Consider the following 18,241-nt stretch of genomic DNA (forward strand, 5'->3'; position numbering starts at 1 on the left):
GAAATGTATTTGTATATAAGCAAATTTGTTTTTTTCTCATTGATTTTTTTAAAAGGTGAAAAATGCCTCATTGTTCTTATTTCTTTAGATTCATTGTAGGGAAGGAAGAAATTCCCACACATTCTTATTCACCAGAGGCAGCATATACAAAAGTGGAACAAAAGAAAGAGAAACATGAAGAAAAAACAGGAAGAATGAATGTAATTGCTCTAGTCAGGAACCTTGTGGATACAGTGTGAGTTCTTTAGCTTGATATTTTAGTACAGTTTGTCACTTTTATATTTGTACCATGATAAGATATTTTTGTTTTCTATTCAGATAATGACAATTTGTCATGAAAAATTGTGCATAGAGTTTTATAAAAGGCATGTAATGGCAAGTTAATGCTAGTTATTATTCTTAGGGGGTCTGGATGGGGAACCTAAGGAGGCTAGGCTGGGGAACTTCAGGAAACAGAATAATATGTACTAATTAAATGTGCCAAGTGTGGGAAAGAGAAAGAAAAACTCCTTAGAGAGATTCAAGAAGATGAAGTATCAATAAGGAGCAAACTTTAAAAATAAAGGATATTTTGCAAGAGTGGAAATTCTCAGAGCTTTGGAAGTGAATTAAGAAATCTTTATTTGTATATTATACAAAGAAGTCTTTATATATCATACAAATAGGTCTTCATTTGTATTTCCAGTGTATAAATTTAAGAAAATAAATTTAATGGTTTAAAATTAGAGCAGCAGCCAATAAAAATAATGTTAGTGGCGATATTTTGAAGTAGGTAGAATGAGTAGAGAATGTAGAAAATTAGGGAATCAATTCTAGGAGGCTCAAACCCTTTATGAAATTAGAAGACCTATGTTTGACTTGCATTTTGTCCCTACCAATCTTGTGACTTTGGGAAAGTCATTTAATCACTCTGCATCCCAAAGTCCTCATCTGTTAACTGGGTTAATAATCTCTTGTAAGGATTGTTGTTAGCCTTAAATGAGATAACCTATGTTAAATTGCCAGCTATACTATATGAGCACAGAGTAAGTGCCCAAAGTTTTATTGAATTGAAGGAAACCACACATGGAAGCTAAGAGGGAAGAAAGGAAAAGGAGGTGGTAGGAATAATTTGTGGTAGTGAATCAGTTAAACCAAGTTCAGAAATAGTATGGAGCTGTGGATCCTATGGATCACTATAGATCACCTTAGTGAAGGAAAAGGGGAGAAGGGAGGATCCCCATTAATGGAAATGTGAACAAGAGTCAGAGGGGTATGTAGAGAGTGTATTACATGGGTGAATGATGCCTTGGGTAGCAGAACTAATTAGATCTTGGCAGAACTTGTCAGAGTAGCCTCAGTGGGGACACTGCTGTGGAAGCAAATAATATAGGAGGCAGGCAGTCTAGGACTTGGGAAGCCATTTTAATGAGACAAAGGAAAGATTAAATGAGTGAACAATGCAGGTGATAGCAGGATTTAACTTCACTAGCAAGTGGAGTAGGAGAGTTTCAGAATTTCTCTTTATTCTGATAGCAATGGCTGAGAAATGTCTTTGAAGAGGCCTCTTCATACTTAAAATTATGAAAAGTGATCGTCTGCATCGGTTGCCTCTTTTCAGGCCCCCGCTTGAATCACTCAACAATTTCACATGACCAGATACCTCATATCATTTTAATGACATAAGGGTTATGGGGGATATGAACTGTTGCTGTCACCCCTGACTAAGAAAGGTTTCCTGTGTACTGTAGCTGCAGGCCAGAATTGGCTTTGAAGAAAGGTCTGGCTAATCAATTTGTAAATGGGATTAGAAAGGTGTAGAGCATTGCTACATAAATTATTGTTATAAACATGGTGCTTCAACCATGATGTGAATTAATTAACTACAGTGTGAGGGAGATTACAAAGACTGCTTTTTTTGGAACATGAACTGGTCAAAGAGAGGGGAACAACTAAACTTATGTTAGATTCTTCTTTTACATACTTTAATATGCCTAGGGTGAATAAATAGTCCTGGAGTCAAAATACTAAATAATTAAAGTAAATATGTTTTGAACAGTAGTCTTTCCAGCAGAAATGTTTATTAAACAGTAGAGGGTTAAGTGGTTTATAGTTAAATCTCAATCTACTTTGGAATTCCTAAATGATCTATTTCTATATTTATTTTTAAAGGTGAGCTTTGAATTCTAATGCTGTATCATGTTTCTTTTCCATATGTTTTCTCTCAAGTATAATTAAGTATAAATTCCTGTAACCTGAATACATTCTCATGATTTTTGTTCAAGTACTGACTTCATGGATGATTTATGACTGCTAAATCTACAATAAACAATTTGAAGCCTCTAAAAGATTTGGCAGAGTATATAGATAATGTATATATATTTTTTATGTTTAGTCACAAATACACAACAATATGGTTTTTCTATTCCACATTCAATTATTTTGACTGTGGTCACATATTTTATACAATGTTTCAAATGCTGAGCAGCCAAGAAAAAAATCTCTCTGTCACTCTTGACTATTTATGTCCTAAGAAACCAAGAGATGCACACAGTGAGTGATATTTTCTCCTTTTTTGGCTCGAGAGATTTAAACAGATCTACACACACACACATGTGCACATGCACACTCTTTAATTATAATTAGTTTTTTTTTATTTAATTTCAGATGCAAGCATGGACCAAGGCATAGATGTTGTAAACACTATGAAGATAATTGCATCTCTTATTGCATTAAAGTGAGTATATGAAAATATCCACTTTCTAAACAACGGGGAGTATGTATAAAAATAACTTATTTATTAAAAAAGAATTCCAAAGTAAATGGAAGTTGATATTAATAATTGATGTCATTCTTTGCAGTTTATTTGAGGAGTGAGAAATTTGTAAGAACTAGGTAATGATTTAGGTTTTAGTCTTCACCTACCGGATCCTTAGTTAAACAATTTTTAAATAGCTTATAGTGGAAATTTTATGAAAATAGGAGAGAAGATGTATTACAAAAAAAAACAAAAGACAAAAATAAAGCCACTAAAATGTATATTTTGTAATGTATCTGTATTAGAACTACATCCTAGAACAAGGCCTCTGGAATGTGCTGTGTGCTAGTTGGATCAACAGTTGCAAACACATACTGTGCACAATCTGGTACAGTGACATTTGGTTTTGGACTGGTAAAGCTGTTACATTTTTTAAGGCATTGAGGTAACTGGAGCTTGACCACAGTTGCTCTATGTTGAGAAATTTAACTATGCCCACTGGCATAATTTCTCCATTCCATAATATACTAGTGTACTAGTTCAGTTCTCCCTATCTGGCCCTCCAACCCCCTCACATCACCAACTCTGGGAAGGTTATTTACCTTGCAGTTAGTCTGGCACAGGTGGTGCCATATGCTGCAAATTCCTTAATTGTCATTGGTGTTCCAACAGTTCTGATGCTTTTAAGTGTATGTTCTTTTTTGCAAGCTCTGATCCTCACTCAGTTGATGATAAGAAGAACAGATTTGTACAGCACCCCAAAAGACAGCCTCCTTACTGTCACTCTAGATGGAAAGAACGGTCCCAGATTATGGATATGAATGCCTGTGGCTAGTGTTGATGGTGGCATTCACCCAAGTCAACACTTACCCTCAGAGTCCCCAAAGATATGATCCAGGTTAAAGCAGTAGAATATTTTTTTCAGTTGTACAGTGGTTTCTGATACACTCCTTCCAAATTTGATTTTCTGCCCTACTTTTAAAGTTATGAAAAAAGCAACATTGCTGGCAGCCTCAGTGTCACCTGGTTCCTAGACAGCAATTACTCCCTCCTGCTGAACGTGATTGTAGTTCAATGGGTGGCTTTAGAAGGGGGATTAAGAAAAGTAGCTTGATTAAATCAGAGGTATTTGAGAAATTTTTCTTTTGGGGAAGTGATATTAAAGAAACTTACATGAGAAAGTTAGTGAGAATTACTAAGCAATGAAAACTCTAGTGATACTTTCTAATGTGTACCAGTACTATACTAATTTATGTATAAATCAGAATATTATGTCGGCACTTACCTTCAAATTATGTCCATGAATTTTAAGCTCTTTGGAAGCCTGTATCTGAGGAATTGACACCACAGATATAGTAAACTTTTTTGACAGTGCACCTCATTATTTCATGGTTTCAGTTACATCAGTTGTTAAATTGTATCCCTGAATAAATATTCTTATTAATTACAGTCCCCTCAATTCCCTATATTTCATTCACACTAACTTTATGTTGTTTTCCAGTATCAGCCACTCTGACCCCAACCCTTTTTTTTTTTTTTTTTTTTTTTTTTAGCTTTGTTCTTTCTGTCTAAGCTATCTGGAATGCTTTTCTGATGCTAGCTCCTTCTCAGCTCTTCTGGATTTGTTTAAATGTCATAGCCTTAGTGGTCTTCCCTTACCACTGAATCAATATAGGTTGCTCTATTAATTTCTATTCTAGTTATCTGATTATTTACTTCATAACACTTATCATAATCTATAAGTATTTTATCTGTTTATTTATTTATTTTCTCTTCTCTCAATGACCATGAATGCTTCACAAAGGCAAGGATTTTGCATCCTCTTTACCACTGTATCCCCAGAATCTCATGTAGTGCCTGGCACATAATAAGCATTCCGCAAATATTCCCTGAGTACGTGAAAGAGTAAATGGATAGAGGGATGAATGGGTCTCTTGAAAACAGCATCAAAAGATTGTGACATGAGCATGATCCTGGAATCCTTAGATTAGCATTTAAGGTTATCAATGGCAAGATAAGAGTGTGACCCTTTCAGGTATTAAAGAAACAGTAGGCAGTTTCAATTAAGCAAGTACATGGTAACTGGACAATTTAATTTCCATGTTTTAACCAGATATTAGATAGTTTCAGGTACATTAGTGAATGATTCTTCATAACAAGTTTTTTCTTAAAAAAGAGAGCTGTTATCTGGAAGATACAAACTTGACCTTTAAAGCATAGCAGGCAGGCACTTTTAGGAGTGTAGACATTTTTCCATTACAGTTGGGTTGAGAGAGAGGATGGAAGACCAGTATTACAATGTATCAGTTAAATGCTGATTGGAATTTTCAGTCTCTAGGTGTTACGTGACATCAAACTTAATTTTCATAAATATTGAAATGAAATTGACCAATACTAGTCATCCTCCCCAGATAGTTCCCTTGGCACAATAAGCAGTCATGGGAAATCTGGAGAAATGTTGACAGCAAATATGGATTTGTAGTGGATTTGCTTTCTTGAGTTTTGTTATTATACCTTAAAGCTACCAATCCCTAGAGATTTTCTAGCCTGACACAACTGAGCTCAGAAATTTAGATAAAATAATTTATTTTCCTGGAAAATTCTATCATCATGATCATTTTTTAAAGTTGGTATCAAATGTATAAACAAATGGTAAAATTATTTTTCAGTCAATAGAATCCCTCCTCATACTTGTGATTAAGAGCAGTCTTCTGTCAAAATTTTCAGAAGCATTTGATTTTGTTAACTGTGTTCTTGGAATTTCAGTGGTTTTGTTTCAAAAACTCATTTGTCGTTTAGGAATTAAAAATCTTGGTTATTGTCAACAAAATGTCAAGAAATGGAAATTTTTGTGCATAGGCAAGCTTGGCCAGACTTTTTAAGTCTTTGTAAATCAAGGAGAGTATACTCACTCCAAGATTTCACTCTATATTAAAGGTAAAGATTTTAAAATTATTGTTTGAGGTTTTAAGACTTAATTTTGAAAATAGGAATAATATAAACTTGTATTAATTTTTTGTTTGTTTTGATTCTGAGATGGTAAAGTTCATGTAAAGTTCATATTCTGTCAGACTTTAGAATTTGATTGATTGATCAGAATTTGATCAGATTTTCCTCCCAATTTTCTCTAGGGTTTCATCAGGATGTTTAGTGTGGGGTACTTGATCCAGTGTTGCCTCCGAATCCCCTCTGCATTTAGGCATCTGTTTACAAAGCCATCGCGGCTACTTTCTCTCTTCTATAATAAAGAAAACTTCCAGCTTGGAGCTTTTCTTGGCTCTTTTGTTAGTATATACAAGGTAAGGTTTTTAGACAAGAAAAGGAAAATGGGAAATAAGTACCATGGTTGTTGTTGGAATGAGATATGGTCTTAACTCATCAATCATTTTTTAATGCTTTTTTTTCTGTAATATTCATAAATATCTTGATAATACCAAATATATATATAATATACTATAAATTGAGGTTGGCTGGAGAAACTTCTTTTAGAATGTTATTTACTATTTTTATTACTGTATTTATTATTTACTGTTTGTATAGATATATTTGTATTTATATGTAATACTAAAGATTTTCAAAGACTCATTTTCTCTTTTTTAATCTAGTATTTATATTATCAAAAGTGATATACCTAGTCTATCTGTTTTACTTATTTCTTGGTTATAAATTTAAACACAGTCTAGACCCTTTAGCTGATGTCAACCCTTGATTGAACCAATAACGGTTTTCTGTTTTACCATATATAAGCAATATAAACATACATAAGTGTTCTGTTTTGCTAATGCTGCTGTATGCAAAATACCAGAAATGGATTGGCTTTTATAAAGGGGGTTTATTTGGTTACAAATTTACAGTCTGAAGACAACAAAAATTTACAAGTTAAGGTATCAACATGAGTGTACCTTCACCGAAGGAAGGCCAATGGTGTCCAGAAAACTTCTGTTAGCTGGGAAGGCACGTAGCTGGCATCTGCTGATCCCATGTTGTGTTCCAGATCCTCTCTCGGCTCCTGTGTTTTCTTCAAAATGTTGCTCTTGGAGCATTTTGTCCTCTCTTAGCTTCTCCAGGGCAAACACTGGGCTGTCATCAGTGGAGTGTCAGCAAAATTCTGCTCTTAGTGGCTGTCTCCAAAATGTCTCTCTGAGCTTCTCTCCAAAATGTCACTCCCAGCTGCTCTCCAGTCCTTCTGTTTGTGAGCTTTTATAGGGTTCCAGTAAACTTATTGAGACCCACACTCAATGGATAGGGCCACACCTCCATGGAAATAATCTAATCCAAAGTATTAACCACAATTTGGTGGGTCACATCTCCGTGGAAACAAGCTAATCCAAAGAGTCCAAACCAATCAACACTAATATATCAGCCCCCACAAGATTACATTAAAGAACATGGCATTTTGGGGGACATAATACAACTGGCACAATAAGCAATAACTTATTTTTCCTCTTCCACTCACTATTTCTACCACACTTTCTCAGATACCAGAGTTAACATTCTTCTACCCGTTTCTCCATGTTTCTATAAATATGCTCACACATATATAAGCACATACCTAAACACATGAATAGGGGTCATTCTTGACATTGTACTCTGCAACTTTAAGTAAAGACCTTTTGCTTAAAATGGTAATCACTAATTTGTAAATCATATTACTGACATATTTTAATTAAACATCCAAAGTGTAGATTCTAAGTCTAACTCTAGATGGTTATGGTAAAATGTGTTAATTAAGGTTGACCTATATTTATTGTATTGTTATTGTTAAACTCAAAGAAAATTAATGCTGGAGAAGTGGAATTTTTGGAGTAATTCTGGGTAAAATAGTCATGTTTAATTTTATGTAATAATATACTTGTAAAAAAGTAGGTCTGGAGAAAGTATTTTGAAATGGAGAGAAGAGTGATAAAAAGTTAGAGATAATTACCCGTTTATTATGCAACATTATTAACATTAAAAATATTTTCAGTATTGACTAGGAAGCATTGTTAATATTTTTTAGTATACAGGAATTAATAGTTAATAGGACAGATTATAGCTATTAATATTTATATTCAAATTCTTTTTCATTTCTCATGTCATAGTGTTTGTATTTATTCTTAACATAAATTCTTTAAAGTTTACATGTGGATTATCTCCAACTTTTTTTAGTCCCAGGTTGGTTATTTTTCACTATTTAGCACATCTCAGAGCATGTTTTTTTCCTTTCCATTGCTATATTTATTTAAGTAATATGAAGTGATGGCATCAAACTAAGGAAAATACAACTATATCAGAAAATCTCTTGTGGAAAATACTCATACAGTGTGTTCCAAGGCCACCCATATGTGATTAAAAAACAAAAGAAACTTGCCATTAGCATCTTTGCAAGAATGTAATTAAAAGAGGGGCAGGCATTAACTTCATTTCTTTTGTGTCTTCTTGGTGGACTGACTCTTTTCTCATTTTGTTCCTGTTTATCCCTGGCAGTATTCCCTGTTCAGTAGTATTCCTTGTCTACTATATCTGATAATTAAAATGGCTATTCTGGCTTTCTTTTGACTAGTATTTCATGGTGTAGTTTCCATCCCTTTATTTGTAACCTTTTTGTGTCTTTGTTTAAAAGTTGGCTTCTATTAGACTATATGTAATTGGTTCTTCAATCTGTCTTTTAACTGATGTGTTTAGGCTATTTACATTTAATATATTTAGTGATATATAGTGGATTTAAACCTACTTTCTTTCTAGTTGTTTTCTATTTATTCCATATTTTCTTTGTTTGTTTCTGTCTTCTGGATTTAATTATTTTTCTGTGACTCCATTTTATCTCTACTATTGGTTCCACTACCTCCACTATTTTTTTAAATTTAATGGTTGCTTAAGGTTTATAATATACATTTTTACCTTCTCAAAGTTAATCTTCAAATAATATTATATATCAAAGTTAATCTTCAAATAATATTATACCATTTATAGTTTAAGAACCTTATAATGCTGTACCTCTTATAATGCTGTACTTTCTGATTCCTCCTTCCCATCCTTTGTGCTGTCATATACTTACCTTTATATATATTATAAACTCCATAATACATTGTTACTATTTTTGCTTGGGACAAGAGGCCAGCAAACTTTTCCTATAAAGACCCAGATAGTAAATATTTTAGGCTTTGTTGTCCATATGGTCTCTGTCACAACTACTCAACTCTGCTGTTGGAATATGAAAGTAGCCATAGACATTACATGAATGAATGAGCATGGCTGTGTTCCAGTAAAACTTTTATCACACTGAAATTAGAATTTCATATAATTTTCACATGTCACAAAATATTGTTTTGATTTTTCATCCTTTTAAAAGTATAAAAACTATTCTTAGTTCGCAGGCCATGCAAAAATAGATTTTGGCCAGCTTTGGCCAGTAGGCCATAATTTATTGACCTCTGCTCTAGGCAGTTAATTTACTTTCAAACCAATTACAGACATAAAAATAAATAAATAAATAAAAGTCTTTTAAATTTACTTTCAGTTTTATCATTTCCAGAGCTTGTCATTTCTTTTTATAGATCTAAATTTTTGTGTTGTTTCATATTCCTTCTGCCTGAGGAACTTCCTTTAACATTTCTTATAACACAGGTATGCAGGTGATGAATTTTCTCAGCTTATATTTGTCTGAAAAAAAGTCTTAATTTCCACTTTCAGTATGGAAAGATATTTTCACTGGGATTAGAATTCTGCCTTAACAGATTTGTAGTTTATCTAGTTTTGTACCTTGTTAAGGTAAGTGTGTGACACTCTTTCCAACATTCTACGTCTAGGCCAAACTGGAATTTATGGATTCATTTTGAAAAATCAGTACCATAAAGATATTACATGTAATTTATTAATAGGGTCTAACCAGAGCAATACTTTATAATAGAATATATTGTTCATAATTTTCCCAATCATGTATTCGATTTAGATAGGATCATCATTTTGCCTCCAAGTCTTTCTGGTGACCAATACATTACAGGTGTTTTGTTTTCATGATTTTTTTCTATATGTAGAACTAATTTTCTTTTTAATACAGGGTACCAGTTGCTTCTTACGCTGGCTCAGAAACCTGGATGATGAACTGCATGCTATTATAGCTGGTAAAGCAATGATAAAAAAATTAATGATGATTTTTATATCAATAGGTGGTAGGAATGAATGGGAAATATCTTCTAAATTCATCCATCTTTTGTGTATCTTCATTTCTTTGTAATAGAATCCCTATTGAGAAACTAGTCCAACATTTTATATTTGCAAAGCTTAGCATGGCATTCTTGGCCTTTGTTGTTTTGAGTTGGCAATGCAATGAGTTGGGTATCTGTTCTGCTCTGGCTTGAAATCCTGGGCAGTGTGCCACAAAAGAACATAAAGACTTAAAATATTATGTAAGTGATTAATTGAGGTTCACTTAGATTTCCTTAAAAAATTATATTTTTCCACTGACAACAGTGACATATATTTTAATAATTTTTTTTATTTTTAAGGAACTTAAATCATTTTATAAAAATAAAAATTAAAGGGCATTTTCTACAAGTGCAATATATGTACTACTTCTGATAAACTGACCATTAATCACATATTCATCAGTAGTATTCCTACTATTAGTATTCCTTCCCCCCTTCCTCCCTTCAGTTCTCCACTCCAGAGTGAAGGCAGTCTTATGGAGAGAAATGTGATGACAGCACGTCACGTTAGGAGAGCAGATGAATAAATGATATTTCCATTTAAAATCAGAAATGATACCAATAGCCTTAAAACTTATTTTTAAAACTAATTGCATTTGGCAAGACCACTGCTATTTTAAAATATGTATGTCAGAGCTGTCTGTTCTTAACTCTGAAGGTAAATTTTTTTTATGAGGGTAACTGTTTTAGTTAAGTATGTTTTCCTGAAGATAAATTTTTTAATTAAAAAATTTGTGATAATAAGAAAAGCCATTTTATCGTCATCAGGTGTATTACTATCCTTGACTGTTGTAACAGGAGGCAGTGCTACAAGTCAATTCTTTCCTGTTTAAGCGAAGTAAATTAACATTTCTAAATGACTTAATGACAAAGAAATACGTAGAGGTCTGAATAATTTTTGTCTTATTTGTTGTTTCAGGATTTTTGGCAGGTATATCAATGATGTTTTATAAAAGCACAACTATTTCCATGTACTTAGCTTCCAAATTGGTAGAGGTAAGCAAAAATTTTTATGTATGGACAGTTCCAAAAGATAAAGACCTTTTTTAGCTGCTAACTACTTTAGAAGCAAATGTACATTCCAATTATAAAAGCAAATTCTAATCTTATAAAAGTATTTAAAGTCACTTCCCTATTTTTTCATTTTTATATGTATATATTTTCAAACATATACAAATGTAAAAAGAATTGTGTAGTTAACCCTCATACAACCATCATTCAGCTTCAGTGATACCAGCCAATGTTGTTTGATCTACCTCTTCCATCCAGAACTGAATTATTTTAAAGCAAATTCCAAGGCATCGTATCATTTCACCTGTAAACAACTCAGGATAAAGGCTCCTTAAATCGTAAGGATAAAGGATAAAGACTCCTTGAAAACAAGCAAGCAAAACCAACAAACAAGTCAACAGTACCACCATAGTGTGACTGCCATACTATCATGCATTAAAACTAAAAACAAAAAAACAACAAAAAAACAGAGACTAACCTCCTACTGGAGAATCTGGAAAAAGAAGAGCAAACTAAACCCAAATCAAGCAAAGGGAGGAAATAACAAAGATTAGAATGAGATAAATGAAATAGAGAACTAAAAAAACAATGGAGAGAATTGGTGAAATTAAAAGTTGGCTCTTTGAAAATATCAGTAAGATCAATAAACCTTTAACTAGATTGACAAAGGAAAAAATTTTGAGAGAGGATGCAAATAACTAAAATCAGAAAAGAAAAGGAAGACATTACTGAATTCACAGAAATAAAAAGGAGTATATGGTAATACTATGACAACTGTATGCTAAGAGATGAGAAAACCTAGCTGAAATGGGCAGATTTCTAGAAACACACAAATTACAAAAATTGACCCAAGAAGAAATATAAGATCTCAACAGACTGATAATGCATTTGAGGGAGGCAAGACCAAAAGCTAAGGAATCTCAGGCAAGAGATGGTAGCTTGGACCAGGATAGTAGCAGTTGGGATGGAGAGAAGTACACAGATTTAGGTTATGTTTTAGAGGTGGAGTTCAAGACTTGCTAATGGAGAGGGTAAATAGGAGTGATGGAAAGAAAATAATTAAGAATAACCCTTAGGTAGCAAAAATATGTTTTTTGACACAGAGGAAACCAGTATTGCAATCTGCTTTGAAAAGGTGTTTTCCAGTATCTTTCCTAAATAGTTAGAGGTTCTTTAAAGCACGAATTGGTATCTCTCTTTTTCTTGTGCTATCAGGCCATATCTGATCTTGGTAACAGAAAAGGGTATATAAAATGTGGTTATGATGACTTTTCTTATAAAGGAAATTAGAAATCCACTTTAACTGATCCCTCTGGCTCACCTCTGAAGCGATATGAAGGAAATGTGAGAAGCTACTTCTTTTCCTTACAGACTCAGTGACATTCTTTCAGTCTCCTACCTGACTCAGAGTCAGACTAATGTTTGTGCCTGTGCTGCATGGCTTACTAGTCCTTATCTTCACTTTCCCCTGAAATAAGCAGGAAAATAATACCTCTTTTTTCCCTCAAGAAAAAAGAAATTAGAAACTTAAACTTACCATGTTCTTTTGTGGATTAATTACTATGGTGCAGTAGGTATTTTCATATGATTGACGTTATATTATAATGCTATATTACTATATAATGAATATTATGTAAAAATCAGCTGTATAGATAATTTTTGTAGTAGCCTATGATTCAAATGTATGTATTATTGAGTATCCATTTTATTTCCATTACTGTGCTAGATGCTGGTAAGTATTTAAGAGAAATATAAGATATGGTCTTTCCCCTTCATTAAATTAGAATCTGGTTCAACAAGTAAATTTTATTGTAAGAAATAATTAGGAACACAGTTATTCCATATATCAAGAGATAGCTGTCTCATACAACATTTCTATGGTGCCATTCTATCATGTCTGCAGTACATTTTCTTCAACATGAATATATTACGATATAATTTGTACCTTATAATATGCTGTTTTAGTTTGCTGAAGTAGCCAAAATGCAGTATGCCAGAAGTGAATCCACTTCTGGCTTTTACATTGGGGATTTTTTAACTTACAACATTATAGTTCTGAGGCCCTGAAAATGTTCAAATCAAGGCATCATCAGTATGACACCTGGACTCTGTAGACAGGCTCCCAGTGATCCTCAGCTCCTCTGCCACATGGCAAGGACACTTGGCTGGTCTGCTGGTCTCTCCTTTCTCTCCTGGGTTTTGTTGCTTTCCACTTCTGGCTTTTCTGTCTGTGGATTTCTTTCTCAGCTTCTGTGGCATTCTCTTTGAGCGTCTGTGGCTTTTCCTCTCTGTCTTGTGTGTTTCTCTCTATATTTCATCCTCTTATAAAGGACTCCAGTAAGAGGATTAAGACCTACCCTGAATGAGGTGAATCACATCTCAACTTAAATTAAGATCCTACTCACCAAAAGGTCCTACTTACAATGGGTTCACACCCACAGGAATGGATTAGCTTTAAGAACATGCTTTTCTGGGGTACATACAGCTTCAAATCATCACATATGCAGTGTTCCTGTTTGCCAATGCTGCCTTTATGCAAAATACCAGAAATGGATTGGCTTTTATAAAGGGGGGTTATTTGGTTACAAAGTTACAGTCTTAAGGCCATGCAAATGTCCAAACAAAGGTATCAGCAATAGGGTATCTTCACTGAAGAACACCAGTGGCATCTGGAAAACCTCTGTTAGCTGGGAAGGCTCGTGGCTGGCGTCTCCTTGCTCCTAGGTTGCGTTTCAAAATGGAGTTCTCCAAAAATTTCTCTAAGCTGCAGCTGCTCTGAGGTCCTTCTGTTTTTGAGTGCTATAGGGCTCCAGTGATTTAATCAAGACCCACGCTGAATGGGCAGGGCCACACCTCCATGGAAAAAATCTAATCAAAGGTATTGCCCACAGTTGGGTTGATCACATCTCCATGGAAACAACCTAATCCAAAGATTCCAACTAATCAACACTAATAAATCTGCCTCCACAAGATTGCATTAATGATAATGACATTTGGGGGTACATAATACATCCCAAGCTGGCATATATAGTTTTATTATTTTCAAAATAATGGCCCACCTATGATTGTTTATCTTGTATCCTAAGTAGTTTGTCACGCTTTGTATGTATCTTAACATTTCTTATGTATCCCAATCCCTAGCTTTCACTACTTTACATATATTTACTCTTCATTATATACTTTTGATTGATTCATATGTAATGTCTTCATCATTTCCTTTGTTGCTTTGCTCTTTGATGTTGGTAACTTATATGAATCACTGAAGATTTTTTTTATGGATAATCAGGATGTTACTAATAAAAGTCAAATTCATTCAGCAAATATTTTAGTACCTGGGCTGGGGTAGATGTTAAAGACAATGCAAAGATGGAAAAGAAAAGGTTGTTGCTACCTGCCAATGATTTCTTTTTTAGTTCTCATCCTTTTTATGATCATTTCATGGACTACCCATTTCTTCTTGAACCCCCCACCCACCCTATTGTAAAACCACTTTCTCTTGGTCCTCCTTCCACTTTTTCTTGCTACTCTTATTTTAGCTTTCCTATGTTCCAGAAAACCCATTTACATGAATTATCCCTTGTTCTTGCCACATGAAATTGCTGACAATTCCCCACACTTATCATGTACTTTCATGCCTAGTTGTTGCCCTGCTTCTTTCCCTCTTATCTAGTTGTTATGCCTTATAAGGCAGCATTATAAAAGTATGGTCAGTAGAACAGTGCTAGTCCATGAACTGTTGTTAACAGTTCATAACAAGGTAAGTATAGAAAATGAGAGTAAGCATTTGGAAATTTTTATAGCAATTTATAGAGTAATGTTATGTCTTCTGACTCTGATAGTAAAAATTTTGTCTTGGATTTTTGTATGTCTTCTCAAAAAATTTTCTAGTAATTCATTTTTATCATATTTTATAAAAAGATCAATCCATGACAGATTGGAAATTTTGCAAAAAATGGCCTTTATCACAGATAGTTTGAGAAGCACTGTTCGCATGTAATCTTTTCTGAAATTCTCCTTATCCTTTTTCCGAGACAGAGTAGTTGCTCCCTTCTCTGGGGAGCGAAAACACTATATCCATACCTCGTTAGAATTTTCATTAGAGGGCATTAGTGATTTCTGTTATACACTAACCATGTTTTATTTACTTTTTATTCTCTGGCTCTTCACACAGTGCCCAGCATATAGTTGGCAGCATTAAATGTTTATTGAATGAATGAATGAATAGGTGTATCAGAGAAGGGAGGAACTGAGTAACTGTACAAAAAAGTGTTGAAGAATAAACAACATAAAACACATAGAAATAAAATGCTATTGAATTTCACAGGAAAGTGTTACTACTTGCAGCTGGGGTTGAGGTAAGGATTGAGGGAGAGGGATGGGCTGACATTTAATGCTGTCATGGAAGATGTGGCATAGTTTGAGCTCTGAAGGATTATTAGGAATTAAAAAGGTAGAAAAAAGTTGTAGGTAGGAAGCATATTGCTCAATTATATTGGTAATGCTATTTAAAAGTTGTTTTCTTTATAAATCTCTCATTATTCTTGTTTTGTAGACAATGTATTTCAAAGGCATTGAAGCAGGGAAGGTTCCCTATTTTCCTCACGCAGATTCTATCATCTATTCCATCTCTACAGCAATTTGCTTCCAAGCAGTAAGTATAGCTTTTTGAAATGAGAAGTAGAATAATTTCTGTTTCTAATATACATTAAACCAGTGGGAGAATAATAGAAGCCTGGGAACATTTCTATTTCTTACATTTTCTTACTTTTTTTGTTTTTTCAGTAAGATACCGTGCAAGATTCAAATTATTGAACATGTTGACTTTTAATGGGCCAGGTCTTATTTTATGGATATACCACTTTCTAGGTTGAAATAGAGGACAATCTAGAAGTAAATTATTATTGCAGTACCTTGGATAGAATGCCCCAAATTAATTATCCTTCTTCTAGAAAAAAGATATTATGGGCATAAATAAGAATAACTGCATTAATCCAATACAACTCAGGGAGTGGGGGGAAGAGTTGGTGGGGAGAGGTGCAGAAAATCTAGTTTAATAAAAGTTTTGTCTTAGTCTCTTTATTCTGTAATCATGGTCATTAATATTAATGGCTTTAGAGCTGTTGCAAATTTTGGAGACAGCTTTTTTTTTTGCTCTTTCTCACAGTAATGCTGTCAGGTTGATAAACTTTGGAATATCAGCTATCCAATGGGTACTCACTAAATGCTTCCTGATAATAATGACTATTAAACTAAATTATTATTTCACAAGCAACATTTCTATTTGAAGGCATGTTTGCAAAGATTCTTAATAATTATCAACTTAAACATAAACATGCATTTATTATTGTTATGACTCATTTTTTAAATACAATAAGCAATAAAAATAGAGATAGAACTACTCTTGTCTAAGGCTGCTTGTAATATTGCTGTTTACTAAAAGAAGTCTCAAATTCAATATTCTAAACATAGGCTGTCATGGAAGTTCAGACTTTGCGACCATCTTACTGGAAGTTCCTTTTAAGGCTTACGAAGGGCAAGTAAGTGATTAAGATGTTTTAAGTGATCATAGAAAAGAGCAATTTCCATAAAAGGATTATGAATCTTTTCATCTTTTTGAGGGAATATTCTTTTGCTGGTAAAGTAGGTAGATATGATATAAATCAAATAGGACCACCTAATAAGAATAAAACGGCATTCTTTTAGTGAACATTATTTTGACAATTCTTTTTCCTGTAATATTAATGACAGTAATATTAGTATTAAAGCAACAGTGTATACATTGTATAGTTGTGAGGAAATTGAGATGTTTGTCATAGTGTTCATCACTTAGTAAGCACTCAGTAAATCACAGCTACTAATATTACTATCATTAATAGTAATAATAGCAAACAATTGTATACTGTTTTACTGACTGCTAGATAGTTGCCACATAACACATTTAAGCTTAACTTTTTGAATTTTTGATTTCTCTTTTTGATTAAAATTAGATTGATTAAAGCTCTACCTCCAAATAATTGACTAATTTCCATTTTGTAAAAATAATCATATTCCATTGCCTGATTGTAAGTGTACTTTCCTCTGCATTTACTATCATGTTCCAAATTTATTTCCTTACTTGTTTTGAATTTATTTAGGTTCCTTATTTTTTAACTTTTTCTTTTTACCATTTCCTGATCTTACCCTAATTCTTTGGGAGGCAGCTTGACCTAACAAAGAGTCAAGCAGACCTAGGCTTAACTCCAGCTCTGGATCCTTCAGCTGTGTTACTATGGGAAAGTTATTTACCAAAATGAGCCTCAGTTTCTTTCTTTCTAAAATGAAGCAATAATATATACATTGTATAGTTGTGAGGAAATTGAGATGTTTGTCATAGTGTTCATCACTTAGTAAGCACTCAGTAAATCACAGCTACTAATATTACTATCATCAATAGTAATAATAGCAAACAATTGTATAGTCCACACATAAGATACACACACACATATATACACATACATATATACATACATATGCATTTAATCCTTAAAATAGCTCTGTGGGATTCTATTATTATCTCCATTCTACTTATTAGAAAACTAAGATGCACAGAGAGATTAGGTAGCTTGCCAGAGTCAATAGCTACTTTAATGGTGGAGCTGGAATATGAACCAGGCAATCTGGCTTCAGAATCCTTCCTCTTAGTCATGACTCTAAGCATCCTTTATATTATTACTATTCAATCATTTATTTTTTGTTATTTAGGTTTCTGCACAGTAGTGAATTTATGTACTCTAGTAATTTTGGAAAGGAACAAAAATTCACATTTATTGGTTCTTGGAATAATGATGCTGGCCAATGATTGAAAACTAATTTCATTCTGTTGTCTTCTCCAGAAAGGAAATAAGCTTTTAATGCTTGTGATCAGGCACAAAGACACAAAAGGTCCATCCTGCACATTAACTAAATGTGTGTCCTTCTTGTATCTCTTAGTTTAGGTGATCAGTAAAATGAGGGTATGTTTTTATCTCATTGTGTCTTAGTAGAAATTTGAAAACCTATATGCTTTTTACCTTTTCATCATTAAATATCTGCACATCTAGCTGTGTTTTCTTTTGATTTTGATGTCAATTATGAGAGAAATAACACTTAATATTTTATATAATTTATGTTTTTCAATAATTTTAGAACTAAAATATACCATTATGTCAACTCATTGGAAAGCCATTCTATCAGATCTTTTGCCTCACTAGTAATGTTAGCTCATTCACTGTTTATTTATATTCCTTTGATTTCATTCCTCAGAAAATTAGAATGAACATAATTTTCT

General features: G+C 33.3%; 1 protein-coding gene across 1 annotated transcript in view; it reads left to right on the forward strand.

Moving 5' to 3' along the window:
* The window catches only part of TMEM135 (transmembrane protein 135), a 332,704-nt gene that overhangs the window by 309,336 nt on the left and 5,127 nt on the right, over positions 1-18,241 (forward strand). Inside the window, exons 8-14 of the mRNA XM_037841001.1 lie at positions 89-235; positions 2,647-2,716; positions 5,869-6,036; positions 9,777-9,840; positions 10,844-10,920; positions 15,488-15,586; positions 16,405-16,472. Coding sequence (XP_037696929.1) covers positions 89-235; positions 2,647-2,716; positions 5,869-6,036; positions 9,777-9,840; positions 10,844-10,920; positions 15,488-15,586; positions 16,405-16,472 — 693 coding nt within the window. The remainder of the gene's footprint in view (positions 1-88; positions 236-2,646; positions 2,717-5,868; positions 6,037-9,776; positions 9,841-10,843; positions 10,921-15,487; positions 15,587-16,404; positions 16,473-18,241) is intronic.

Source organism: Choloepus didactylus, chromosome 6 (assembly GCF_015220235.1).
Source record: "Choloepus didactylus isolate mChoDid1 chromosome 6, mChoDid1.pri, whole genome shotgun sequence".
In the NCBI taxonomy this organism is placed as follows: Eukaryota; Metazoa; Chordata; class Mammalia; order Pilosa; family Megalonychidae; genus Choloepus; species Choloepus didactylus.